Source organism: Pseudorca crassidens, chromosome 16 (genome assembly GCF_039906515.1).
Source record: "Pseudorca crassidens isolate mPseCra1 chromosome 16, mPseCra1.hap1, whole genome shotgun sequence".
In the NCBI taxonomy this organism is placed as follows: Eukaryota; Metazoa; Chordata; class Mammalia; order Artiodactyla; family Delphinidae; genus Pseudorca; species Pseudorca crassidens.
In genome coordinates this window covers 81,524,381-81,538,514 of record NC_090311.1, presented here as the reverse complement: position 1 = coordinate 81,538,514, position 14,134 = coordinate 81,524,381, and the positions used below count along the sequence as shown (strand labels likewise).

The 14,134-nt window shown below is 44.3% G+C and overlaps 1 protein-coding gene across 1 annotated transcript in view; it reads left to right on the top strand.

Annotated features, from left to right (window-relative positions):
- The window catches only part of DISC1 (DISC1 scaffold protein), a 347,388-nt gene extending 333,680 nt beyond the window's left edge, over positions 1-13,708 (top strand). The window contains exons 13-14 of the mRNA XM_067711093.1: positions 9,419-9,582; positions 11,376-13,708. Of these exons, the coding sequence (XP_067567194.1) occupies positions 9,419-9,557 (139 nt within the window). The 3' untranslated portion in view covers positions 9,558-9,582; positions 11,376-13,708. The remainder of the gene's footprint in view (positions 1-9,418; positions 9,583-11,375) is intronic.
- The last annotated feature ends 426 nt before the right edge of the window (positions 13,709-14,134 follow it).

Sequence of the window (14,134 nt, the reverse complement as noted above, 5' to 3'; positions counted from 1 at the left end):
TGCAAATAACCTTTATCAAAACCAGTTGCCAGTGACCGAGATGCACAAGAATCTCCTGGCTTAGGTGTGCAAGCCGGTGGAGCACTGAATCACATGTAGATATGTGCGTGCGTTCCGTGTGTCCCTGCCTAGTTCTTTCGAGGGTAGATGGGTGGGTGCAAGACGTATGAAGGCATATACAGCCCCATTCTGTATCTTTTCGGTTACTTAATCGTAAGCTGACACTCCTCTAGATGAAAGTACTTCTCTATTCATTCATCATTTCTGTTCAGTAGTGTGACTTTTATTAGATGTATTTGTGAGAAGTGTAGCTATTTTGGACTTTGCTTCTCGTCGCTGTCTTACTCTTCAGAATCCTCGTTCTTACCATGCTTTATCGGGAGTCTGTGTGTGTGTGTGTGGATGTATGTGTATGTTTAAGGAGCTTTGGATGGTCAAGGATTAATCTTAATCACAAGTATTCAGATTCGCGGTTTAATGACAGATTCAATGTTGCGTTTCCTTCCTCCTTACAAACTTCAATCTTTTGCCTTGCTTGTTAAACTCAGCAGGAGATTTTTTCAACTTAATCCGTGATTATTTTCACATGGCTCAAGGTGGATTTTTAAAAGCAGACATTCTGTTTTTGGTAACTCCCTGCCCCTTACAAACTGGTGTTTAAGCTCTTATTAAAAAGTTGGCCAAAGAAACAGTAGAAGCATTTCTGTTCTGCAATTTTGTTTATTCCACGTTCATGGATCACGCAGAATTGAGCAGTCGTAAGGTGGCACGGCCTCCAGCAGATGGGCAAGTAACCGGCTGTGAGTACCTGGGAGCAAAGCCCTGCAGACGGCCAGTGCACACAGAGCGGTTCCTGGCTGCAGTCTAGCAGGTGGGCTTGTTCCTCAGTGGGAAATCCCTCCAGCTTGTGGTGGGCTCAGGTAGCAGTTCTGAGAGCTGCAATCAGGGTCTGTGTTAGTCTCTTGTTTAGAAATTTTCCAGAAGGTTAGTTTGATTCTAGGGAATGGGGTTTTCTCCTGAACAGGGTTGGGTGGTAGGCAAGAGGCTGAGAAGAGACAGAGCTGTGTATAAATAAGATACTTTTAGCACAGGGTGATCAGCTCGGTGCTTTGTGACCACCTAGAGGGGCGGGATAGGGAGGGAGGGAGACGCAAGAGGGAAGAGATATGGGGATATATGTATATGTATAAATGATTCACTTTGTTATAAAGCAGAAACTAACACACCATTGTAAAGCAATTATACTCCAATAAAGATGTTTAAAAAAAAATGCTTTTGGTTTTCCCACAGCCAGTCCAAGCCAGATTCAGGAGCGGTGGGAATCACAGAGAGTGGATAAAGCCTCTTGCAGCATCTGTAAAGTCAGATAATAACATGTACCTCTAGGTTTTCATTTGGGCTAAATGAGGTTATATGCAGAAAATATGTTTAACATAGTTCTTACACATGGTAAAGTGTTTGGTTTTAGGTAGAAAACCATTCTCAGTGTCTGTCACAAGCTCAGACATCCCGTTTGTAGATGAGGTTTCAAGGTAAGTTGATTCAATCATTTTGTAATAAATCCTTGAAAGAATTAATTGGTAACTACACAGTGACTTATGTGGTCATTTAATTCTAATAAAACTGCCGTAGACAGGGATTATTCTTCCTCCTTGATAGTTGAGAAAACTGAGGCTTGGAGATTGCGTGGCTGGTCCAAGGTCGTTTCTGATGAGGGGCCAGAAGCATCCGGCCACAAGCCCCATGGTCCTTCACGGCCAGTCAGGAGGCAGCTATGCCTGTAAGGAGCTGGACAGGCCTGTTCTGTGGAACATACAGTTACTATAAAAATATTAAGCTATAACAAAAGTTGTTTAGTGAAGTTACGTTTATTGAGAATTTTGCTGATCCTTGCTGAGATAAGTGAGGATCTAGAGGGGGCATGTCAAACCAGGGTTGGGAAGCACTGCTTTAGGTACTGAAATCATTCCCCCAGCAAAAATAACCTCTACACCACAATACGGATTTCGACGCAGACTTTCCTCTGAAACCGTGGCTTCGTTCTGCGTCACGGATTGACAGTAAATACACAGAAGGTATCTTTGAGTTCTAACAAAGCAGCACTTAGTTTCAAGTGGACTCGGCGCCCTAAGTTAGAAAGACATATATACAAGGCTCTGCGGAGGCTTCTTACACAAACCAAAGCCCTCGTTTCCAATGAGAACTTATCTAGAGATTCCAAGAGGCCGCTGAAATCCTCTGGCCGCACTCCGACTGGTTTGTGTTTCCATTCTTGATCAAAGAGACAAAGCTGAGTGCAGTTGAAAGAAACAGCTTGCCGTCAGCAACAGGAAAGAATTTCCCAGCAAGTGTAATATTTTTGTCTGATTCCATTAAGGGCTCCGCCAGGGCCTCCTGTTCAAAAGCTGCGGAGTGAACGTGATTCCTGTGCGTCCCCATCAGTGTCTGTGTCCAGAAGCTTCAAGCCTTGGACACTCCAGATGTTCATTCCCCGAGTGGAAGGCACGGAGCTTTGCAGAAACCGTTTCGTGTGATAAGGCCCTGGTAGTGTGGCATCAGCAGAGGGTGGACCAGTCGCCAGCAGTGGGGTTGAGTTTCCCAACAGATCCTCTGGGTATCCTGACTTAACATCAAGGCCATGGGCAACTGGCTGGGAGTCTCTCGCCTTTATGAAGAAGACACTGGATTGACAGATCGGAGGAGGGGGAGAAGACAGGCCGTGTCTCTTCATCATCCTGACAGGCTCACTGAATTACAAGTAGTCAAATAACACCCCCAGCCCGTCAGCCACCTGGGGGCGAGCATGTGAGAAGCGTCTGCACCATTAATTGGAAGAGCTGGCGTCGCAGAGGTGACTCACGCCTGGTGTCTGAGGCGAGGATGGGAGGTGTGACTTCACTGCCACTCAAGCCGGGATTTTCAGGGGCATTAGTCTGACTCTCTAGTATAATTTCAGTCATTTGGGATCCTAATTAGCAGTTGGGTGTTGAAAAACATTTTGAGTGTATGGAATGGTTCCTCCCTGTTTATAATGCTTGAACTGAAAACCATCTAGGTTAAGTGGATTTTTTTAGCAGGGAGTTTTTCCTTTCTCTTTCAGCTTCTACTACATACTTTCAAAAGGAAAGAAGGACGCCTAGGATCTGGACTCTGGGCATCTTTCGGAGTCCCCAGGGCAGCGCTGCTCGCCTCTGAGTCGTAGATAAGACAGGGACAGACTTATTCTGTTTGTGTTTCTATTTGCATTCACATCCGGGAAGCTCTCCTGGAATTCCGTTCTTTCTGTTTATTTGGAACACGTGGTGCCTAATCGATTAGTTTTGGTGGCGCTTGATGGCGTGCAAATACTCTGAATGCATCCAGGCACTTGCACAAACACCACATCCCCTTAGGAGCCCTTGCCTGGTTCAGCTTTCAGATGTGCAGCTGCAGCAGACAAAGGGAAGGGGAGTTTGAGGGGCTTGCTCTGCCTCCTTGGAAATGCTGTCTGCTTCTAGCGCTAAAGAGCTGCGAGAGGGATTGTGACCATCGTGGAGCTCCACAGTTTCACAGATGAGAAAACTGAGACCCTCAGAGGCTGCTGTTTGAACACTGCGTACCCTGGGCTGATATGCAAATGGCGGGCGGTGCTCTTCCCGTTGGCTCCCACCAAAGGGAGTGGGATGGCAAGAGCAGGACTTGGAGCCTCACAGGGGGGAGAGGAGGGAGCCCAGGAGAGGGTGCGGGCACCGGGCTGGCACTGCTGGCTTAGCCCTAGGTGGGCACCACAGGGAGGGCCCCTGTCCAAGCATCACATCCACTGAAGCAGGTCGCATGTAGGCGGGGCTTTCCTCTTTGCTCTTCAACAACTGTGTCCCTCACCTTTGGCTTTGGGAAGGAAAGAAAATTCCCAGGACTGAGGAATCACTGCTGATATGAAGAAATAATTTAGCAAATGAGTAGCTGTTGCAAAGGACATACTGTTGTTTCTTTTGGAAGCAAACTAGTTCAGGGCAGGTGAACTGAAGACCTACTTTTGACCCAGCTACTAAAATGATCGCTTGGCATCTCAACTGGCAGTAAATCACTCAGTTGTTTCTATATATAAACAAAAGACCCCTTTTAGAGAATTTGAGGATCTTTGCACATGGCTGCCCTAAAAGACAGTATTGTGTAACCACTGCAAGACATCTGTGAAACATGCCTTGCCGTCTTATTCCTTGCTCGTTGCAAACACGGTCTGCACAATTTTACTATCAAGAGTATGATCTTATTTGCAAAGCAGAAATAGAGACACAGACGTAGAGAACAAACGTATGGCTACCAAGGTGGCAAAGGGACGAGGGGTGGGATGAACTGGGAGATTGGGATTGACATATATACACCATAGACACTATGTATCAGATAGATAACTAGTAAGAACCTACTGTATAGCACAGGGAACTCAAGGCTCTGTGGTGACCTAAATGGGAAGGAAACCCAAGAAAGTGGGGATATATGTATGGCTGATGCACTTTGCTGTACAGCAGAAACTAACACAACATTGTAAAGCAACTATACTCCAATAAAACTTAATTTTTAAAAAAAGAGATAAAAAAAGAAGTAATGTTCTTGCCTAATTCAGGTGTAGTCTATCCCAAGGTGGTCTTGGGTTCAAAGGTGTTTTTAAAGATGTTGGCATGTTAATCCTTGTGCCACTGTTGTAATTAATGTGCAATTTTCTTAGGTGCCACAGATGTTTGGTGGCATATCTGTTACAGAGGAATGGTACACATACTTAGCTAGAGAGGTTTCTAGGGCGCAGGCGTTCGAAGAATCATTTAACTCTTTTGAGACCTATTCTCGCACTTAGATGGAGTGAGCACCTCTTATACACATAACTTCCAGTACTGGAGTTTAATTTATTTCCTCAGCACTTGGACAAAAAACAATGAGCTTATTGGAGGAGCAATCAGAAAATCCAACTCTAGTAGTCTTAAGATTTTGGTTAGGGGCTTCCCTGGTGGTGCAGTGGTTGAGAGTCCGCCTGCCGATGCGGGGGACGCGGGTTCGTGCCCCGGTCCGGGAAGATCCCACATGCCGCGGAGCGGCTGGGCCCGTGAGCCATGGCCGCTGAGCCTGAGCGTCCGGAGCCTGTGCTCCGCAACGGGAGAGGCCACAACAGTGAGAGGCCCGCGTACCACAAAAAAAAAAAAAAAAAGATTTTGGTTAGATGTATCCAGTGGGTTAGTTAATCTTTCTATAAATCAGTGAGAAAATGTTGCAAAAATGTTTGTAAAGATATCTTTTTCAGTATAACCTCCAAGTGCACATCTGCAGCCTGGACCTCTCTCTGAACCTCAGACGCACGTCTGTTTCCTCCTCAGCATCTCCACTTGGCTGACAAATAGGCTTTTCCAACTTCACGTGTCCAAACTCCAGTTCCTCCCCACTCCCACCCCCCAGAACCCTGACTCATTCCCAGTCTTCTCCTTCTTGATCAATTGCAAGTCTATTTTTCCAGTTCGTTGCTTAGATAAAAACATCTGGGAGTCATTCTTGCTGCCTTTTCCTTCCTTTACATCTCACCTCCAGTCTGTCACATATGCCATTGGCGCCATCTTTAAAACATCCAGAATCTGACCATCTCTCACCACCTCGACTGCCACCACCTGGTTATGGCCCGAATTATTGCAAAATCCTCCTCTTATCTGCAGGCTTCTGCCCTCGCATCCGTTAATCTACTAACGATTAAAGCAGCCAGGGAGATCACGTCTCTCCCCGGCTCCAAACCCTGCCATGACTCCATCTCACGATCTATCCGCATGCCCTTGTGTGTTTATTTTCTTCTCACTCAGTGGCACATAAGCCCCATGATGGCAGTGGCTTTGTTCACTCCCCTACTTCCCATGTCTAGAACATTTCTTAGCACACAGTAGGAGCTGTGAAATGTTTATTTGATCGAATGAAGGAAAGAGTGAGGATCTCTAGCTACATGATTGTTTTCCCAACTGCTAGATGGGAAAATGTTTCCAGTGTTTTTTCTTTTCTTTTTTTTTTTTAACTTTTTAAAATTGCTGAATCAGAATAATAGATTAAATTAGGCCTATCCTAATATTTAAGAGTTGTGATAAAAAGATACTTCTCTTAAGATATTTCTAAATTATTTTCACTAAATGCTTATTCTGCTTTTTTATTTTTTAAATTTTAATTTATCTTTTTATGAAGTATAGTTTATTTACAATGTGTTAGTTTCAGGTGTACAGCAAAGTGATTGATATATATAGTCAGATATATATTCGTATATATATATTCAGATATATATTCATAGGTATATATATTCAGATATATATATATATATACATTCTTTTTCAGATTCTTTTCCCATGTAGGTTATTACAAGATATTGAGTATAGTTCCCTGTGCTATACAGTAGGTCCTTGCTGATAATCTATTTTATATATAGTAGTGTGTATATGTTACTCCCAAATTCCTAATTTATCTCTCCCCCACCCCCTTCCCCTTTGGTAACCATAAGTTTGTTTTCTATGTCTGTGAGTCTGTTTCTGGTTTGTAAATAAGTTCATCTGTATCATTTTTTTTTAGATTCAACATGTAAGTGATATCATATGATATTTGTGTTTCTCTGTCTGACTTACTTCACTTAGTATGATCATCTCTAGGTCCATCCACGTTGCTGCAAATGGCATTACTTCGTTCTTTTTTTGTGGCTGAGTAATATTCCATTGTATATATGTACCACATCTTCTTTATCCATTCCTCTGTGGATGGACACTTAGGTTGCTTTCATGTCTTGGCTATTGTGAAAGGTGCTGCTATGAACATTGGGATGCATGTATCTTTTTGAACAAACACATTGATTGAACTATGAAAGGATGCATGTCCATTGTGAATATTACAGAAGTATGAAAAAAAAGGCTCCATCCCCCTCCCAGTACCAATGTCTAGGAGAAGTCCACCCCTGTGTCCTCTAAGGTGCTTTTCCAGCTAGACATGGCTTATCCCTATTTTCCTTTTTGTTTTTGCAAAATTAGGATCATTCCATACACATTGTTCTACAACTTGCTTTCCCCCCCCTCACTCCACATTTTATCCTGGACTCTCTTTCATATAAGCACATTCAAAATGTTTTGGAACTCACATGTAGTATGGAATCATACAAGCAGGTTGGTTAGAGGGAAGTATTTTGTAAATAAAACATGATTTTAATCATTTTGATGATTATTACCCCATAGGTTCTAAAGGAGGTTCCCAGGATTTCTGAGGTCTGGCCCTACTTAGACAGAACAACCTCTGCTATTTTAGTAAATAAACCTTAAATCTCATCTCACAAAAGGCACTATACTCGCACAAGAAAAAAATATTTCTTTTAACCCTAGCCCTGTGAAGACGGTATGGGAATCTGCATTTTATGAGTGAGACAATGAAAGCATTCTATGGTTTGCCAGGTTCCAGAGCTGGTGGTCACATCCTCAAATCCCTGTGCTTGTCACTCCTCCCTGTGTCCCTGGAGACTGTTGTCTGTTGTCTGAGGGGCTGATGTGTTATATAACTTAGTCTTTTTCTTTTGTGGCTTCTCTCACTTTCTTTTTAAAAACGTTTTCAGTGTGTTCTGCCAGTGCTAGAAATTTTACGAGTTCTTTAAGAAGCAGTTCAGTCTGGTTCAGTTTCTCTCTCTAAAAACCTTGGTCGTCATTCAGCATATTACAGAGCGGGGCCTGTAGTCCCGGGCTGCATATCAAAGGTAATGAAGTCTCGGGAGTTTGTCGAGATTCATAAACTGCTTAAGCGCCACGCTTATTCTTTATAAATGTAGCATAACTTTGTGATTCCTTTGCAGCTTGTTCTGTCTGGGACCACTTACGCTCTCGCTTGTATAAAGTCATGTGTGTTTTCACTAAAGATTAGTAGAGCTGTTCAGAGAAATGCAGGAAAATGAAGTCTTTTAAAAAAGAAAAAAGAAAACACAAGTATTGGGTTCTTGCCCCACCTCTTGCCCATCTCCTCAGCCCCATCCTCATTCCCCTCCAGTTCAAGTGCAAGGAGTGAAGCATCATGGTAGGTGTATGTAAATTACATGAATGATGAAGTCTGGTGGGGATTCAAGAGGATGAAAAGCTGCCAGAGGCTTGTCGGGGTGGCTCAGCATTTTTGCTTAGGTGAGGTTCATTTGCATAATTCCCAGGATCCTTTGGAGTTCCTTATTTAAACAGGAAAAAAGAAAGCTTTCCATAGTCATAACCTAAAGGTATCTCTTTCTCTTGACATTGTACTTAAGTAAAACCACATTGTAGTAGGTGTGGACAGTCTGCGAGTGGGAAGATTTCTGCAAACTACTTTTCCCGAAGCTTTCTGTTTGCTCCGCATCTGATCTCGTAATAGTTAAGTGGTCTGACCTCTTGTGATGATTTACAGCATCTAAGTGGTGTGAACATATTTCTGTGTTTCCTCTTAGTTCCTGTTAGATGAAGTTAAATTAGTTGGCTTATTAAGTTAAAAGAATTCAATCCATCACTCATCCTGTATTTATCTTAGGATTGTTCTGGTACAAAAGGGAAGGAACAGAGGGGCCTGACTGTGGACAGACAGGAAAATCACTGTTGGTTAAATGTTCCCCAGCTTAAACCCCTAGAAGAGAGCTCATCTTTTAAGAGAATGGCGGGCATATTATTTATTCCATATAATTATTCACTGAGTTCTCTATGATTGTTTTATTTATATGAGAAACAACTTTACAGGTTATGAAACTAAAAACCCAACCATTTAAAGAAAACCCAACCAACCAACCCAGAAAAGGCAAGCTCCCTGCACTCCGTCAAATCTCCAAGGCCCCGAATGGCTATTTTACGAGCACCTGGGGGTATAATAACACGTGACAGCAGATTAGACCCTAACGGGGTTTAGAAGTCACTGTTTCATGTGAAAACTGAGGTTCAAAGTGATTTGCACAAGGTGACAAGGCTGGCGGATGACCCATAGGGACTGTAGCTCATCGCTCGGAGTCTGGTTGTATGGTGGCCCCCAATCCTGGAGCTCTGAGTTCCAGCCTTCTGCCCTTTCCACTGTCAGAGCATTTGGATGTGACAGTTGCCCTCCCCCAGCCTGGGGCTGAGCAGGGATACAGTCACACTGACCATATTCCGTGGAGCGTCCCAGTTTGCCATCTGTCTCCGTCTAAGAGCTGACTCTTCCTTTTCCTTTTGGAAACCTTACTTGAGATAGTGAATGACCTCAGGCCTCATAGAAATTGCAATTGCTCTTAAAAGAAGCGTAGCATTGGTATTAATATTTAATGCCTACACTTTGGAGGAACTTGAAACCGCAGTTAGAGGGGAGTGCCCATCTGCTTCCAGCAGGCATGTGGCTCTCACCAGATCCCCGAGAGGCTGCAGAGGGCCGCCTGTCACCTTCGCCTGTGTTCCTTAACAACGTGTGCACAGTCTCTCAAGAGGGAGCTCCAGATGGTGAAGGAAACTCTGCAGGCCATGATCCTGCAGCTCCAACCAGCAAAGGAGGCGGGAGAGAGGGAGGCTGCAGCTTCCTGTGGGACAGCTGGTGTCCGGGAAGCACCGGCCTGAGGCGTCACAGGATGGGGGAAGGAGGGTGAGTGACTGCGTCATCACCGTGGGTGCTCCGGGGCCTCTCCCACCTCCTCTGCATAACCAATGTGCCCAAAACAATTACGGAGATGGATGTCGCCCAGCAGAAGAGTGTTCCGCTCTCCCGATCCTGAGATCAGGGGGTCTGCAGATTGGAATAGGCAGGGGGAGTGAACTGCCGATTTCCTTATAAATGTTGGTCCGAGGCACCTTTACTGTCATTAACAGGAACATCTTGCACAGGACTTGAAAAATCTTTCCATTTCAGCCCCCATTAGACAGAAGTTGGGGTGATTTCTGCTAGAAAGACGTCTCTTTTCCTGTACCATCTTGCTTCCTGATGCAATTAAAATATCTCCTGATTTAAGAACTTATAAAAAAGAAACCATACATGTCTCTCTTATCATACCCATTACACCTTCCTACAGGCACATGATATAAGGGAGCTAATTAACCCCAGAATCTGGAATTAACAGCTTTTCACCTTAATTTCCCCTGTGATTCTCTATAATCTCACAAGAATTAAGATGAAAAATTCCAAACGATATATATTTTTTAAAGAGACAGACTATCACATGTAGCCCTCTGGTTGTCCTGTCTGGCACTGCCTGTCTCTCCAGGATGTGTCCCTGATGTTTCATCAGGACATTCTGAAATTCACCCACAGCGAGAGCAGGAAGGGAGTGAGGGGCATGAATTGGTCAGGGGACGTTTTTAAACGTTTAATCCTCTCCTATTTTCCCTTGAACCTGTTTCACTTAGTGTCAGGCAGGACATGGATGTAGAAACCTTCAATGCAGAAGAGTACTCAGTGAGGCAGTGCAGTACTCAGTTCATCAGGGCTGTACTCAGTGAGGCAGTGCCGTACTCAGTTCATCAGTGCTGTACTCAGTGAGGCAGTGCTGTACTCAGTGAATCAGTACTGTACTCAGTGAATCAGTGCTGTACTCAGTGCTGTACTCAGTGAGGCAGTGCTGAACTCAGTTCATCAGTACTGTACTCAGTGAGGCAGTGCTGTACTCAGTTAATCAGTGCTGTACTCAGTGAATCAGTACTGTACTCAGTGAATCAGTGCTGTACTCAGTGCTGTACTCAGTGAGGCAGTGCTGTACTCAGTGAGGCAGTGCTGTACTCAGTGAGGCAGTGCTGTACTCAGTGAATCAGTGCTGTACTCAGTGAGGCAGTGCTGTACTCAGTGAATCAGTGTTGTACTCAGTTAATCAGTGCTGTACTTAGTGAATCAGTGCTGTACTCAGTGAGGCGGTGCTATACTCAGTTCATCAGTGCTGTACTCAGCAACGTGGGGCACTGCAGGCCCTTCCCTGCTGAGGCAGCTGTAAAACAGGCTGAGCTCACCAGGCAGCGCTCCTCAAGGTGCGCTGAGGAAGGCAGCCTTGAGAGATGCTCCACAGTCGTACGGCTCTCCTTTGGCGTGAGTCCATTTGAGAAGTGTGCCATGCCATCACCCACTTGGAGACCACGGTGCAATGAGCATATCAGCCTGTGATAATGCTTGGAATGAGGAAACCCTCTTGTTTTTGTCTAACCCCGAACTCCCACGTTTAATGGATCATAGAGTTTTTTAAATTTAAATTCTATTAATATTCCATCAGTCTAGTGCTGTGCAGCACTGCATTCTCCAGGAGCGTCGTGATCCAAACGCTGATTTACATCACTTATGTATGCATTAGAGATGAAACTCAAAACTTTTGCAGTGTTGAGTTAATAATGACTTGCCGCAGTTTGTGAGTGTAATTGACTAACTGGTCTTTTTGTGCTTCTGTCTCATTGATACAGGAGTGAGATGCTCCTGCCTCCATCAGGATCCATGGACACTAGACAGTCTTTGTCATTTCCTGAAGTCATGCTGCCGTTTCCAGAAGGCAGCTGGTGCTCTGCTCAGCCTTCCGTGCTGTGCTGTGCTTCCGTCAGGAGATGGCCCTGCTTAAGCCAGCAAGTGGCCATAGTCCAGAGAACAAAGCAAAAGCACAACATTGTGAATTTTCTGATTGTATTTCCGGCAATTTTCTGTTGAGCATTTAAAAATGTATACTATACATATTTTAATAATAGGTATAATTAGTTTGTTCCAGGAATGCTTGGTTTTGCAATGCTGGAGCAAATTCCTGAATTATTTATCATGTCTAAAAAATAATTATATACTAGTCACATGGCACATGGAATTCTTGAATCCTTGAATTAATTCCAGTGAAGCAAAACTTGGAAAGAGTCAGGATTGTCTCTAATGAATCCCTACTTGGAGAAGTGTCATTTTAAAAAGCCCCACAAGGCATCTTAACAGTCACTAACCCAAGTGTTTTGTATTTACTCAGACACCATCATGAATAATTCTGTGAGGTTATGGTGTATTTGAAAACTCTGGAAGCTAATGACTGTCTGAGTGTGCCCCAAATAAGGGTTCTCCGGTGGCCCCAGTGGGCAACATGTCCATCTCCTTGTTGAGATGGCAGATCAAGGCAGGTGAATGATGCTACAGCTCATCTGGGGTCTGTGCTGGTGTCAGAGGCAACCAGGAAGCCTGTACAAGGCCAGGGTGATTCCTCTGGCCACATGACCTTCTCAGGACAAGCCCCTCTTCTGCCACTGTGACCCCAGAAGACCCAGGACTGTGTATCCCAAATCATTATATAGGGCAGTTTCTATCAGGGCAACATAAGAAGAGATCAGGGCTTGAACTTAAAAGCCACAAAGCAATAGCAATAAAAATCCAAGCTTTTATGGAGACAGTGAAGACCACAAGCACAAGTGCAGGTGGAAAATGCTGCCTTTGGGTCTGATTTCACCGTGGCACCATGCGAGAGAATCCACGATAGATTACATGGTCCTCCACGCTGAGACGCTAGCATCCAAATGCCACCCATTTACCTTCCACCAGCCCGAGCATGTTCTCAGTCAGTGACACTCCCGGTTCCTTGCACCTTCCGAAATTTCAACATCAAAATGATCTTCCTCAAATCAGGTGAGCATGTATATCAGTGGTCCCCAACCTTTCGGGCACCAGGGACGGGCTTTGTGGAAGACAATTTTTCCACAGCCTGGAGGTGGGGGAATGGTTCGGGTGGCGATGTGAGGGCTGGGGCGCGGCAGATGAAGCCTCGCTCACTCACCTGCCGCTCCCCTCCTGCTGTGCGGCCCAGCTCCTAACAGGCCGTGGACCAGTCCCGGTCCACTGCCCAGGGGTTGGGGATCTCTGATGGGTATCATATTGGACACTTAGCTTTCTGTGCAGTAAGGCTGGTTTCCCCACCCCAGGAGCACAGAAGGGCTCACACGTGTGTGCTGGGACTGTCCCAAGACCTTTATAATCATTATCATCTGACTTCTTATTCCGACCTTATGGGGTAGGTGTTTGCACGTGATGCACTCGAGCCTTAGGAGACCAATGAACTTTCCCCGTGGCACAGAGCTGCTGAGCGGGGGGCCAGCAGCAGCCATTAGAGACAGGTAGACCGCTCTTAACTGTGCTCTTCCTAAAGTGCCTTTAATGTATTTCTGGAACTGTGACCCAAGGAGCTTATTTGTTCCCTTAAGAACTCATGGTCACCGTGGGAGTCCTGACTGGAGAATCAGAGAAACTGAGCCTGGGGAAACCCTGGCTTCCCACACCCCCAGGTGAGCCCCGCTGCTCTGTGACCATGAAGTCTAGGCTCAGACAGCCTTCAACAGACCTACCACCCACCACTGTCCTAACCAGCCATTCATTCCCCATCCACCTCAAAAGCCATGCCAGGAACAACCACTTACTGCCTGACAGCAGGCAGATTTTCTTGAAAACCCCCATCTAATCGGTATTTTTCAGAAAACAGTCAAGATAGCAACATTGCACTCATTGTTTAATGCCTTCTTGAGAAATGATTCGATGCTCTTATTTTGAATATCCTCACCTTACTTAATCTTTGAATTTTGTCATGTAATTTATTACTTCATGAAACTTACTTTTCATATGTGAAATTAAAACTGTTATCCAAGCCATGGTGCACCTTTAACATTTTTTTATCTTCTGGAGTGTGGATGACAGAAAAATGTATCAGTTTTCCTCATCTCATCTTTCTGTTACAGGATGATTCATTGTATGGTTACTTACATTGCACCAAATGTTTCTAATAAATCAATGCTTTGAAGTTGTGTATGTGTTTACTTTCAGATATTAACCAGTCAGAAAACGATGGAATTTTCTATTCCAGACCCTTTGAGGAAATTGAAAATAGCATCACCACTAAGTGGGGAACAGGACAGGGTGCCCACTAACACTAGTGGAAATATTTTACTGGAGATACTGGCTAATTCAGTTATGCAAGAAAAATAAATGAGAGTTACAATCTGGAAAGGAGGAGATACAACATTAACAATGACAGATGATGTTGCTGTAAGACAGACAACCAAAGAAAATTAACAAAAACACAAACACAAAATTTATTTACACAAATAACAGCACAATCAACTTACCAACATCAATAGGCTTTACATATCCAAACAATAATCAGAAAATAAAGTGTAAGGAAAGATCTGACTTTCAATAGCAGCAAAAAAGAAAA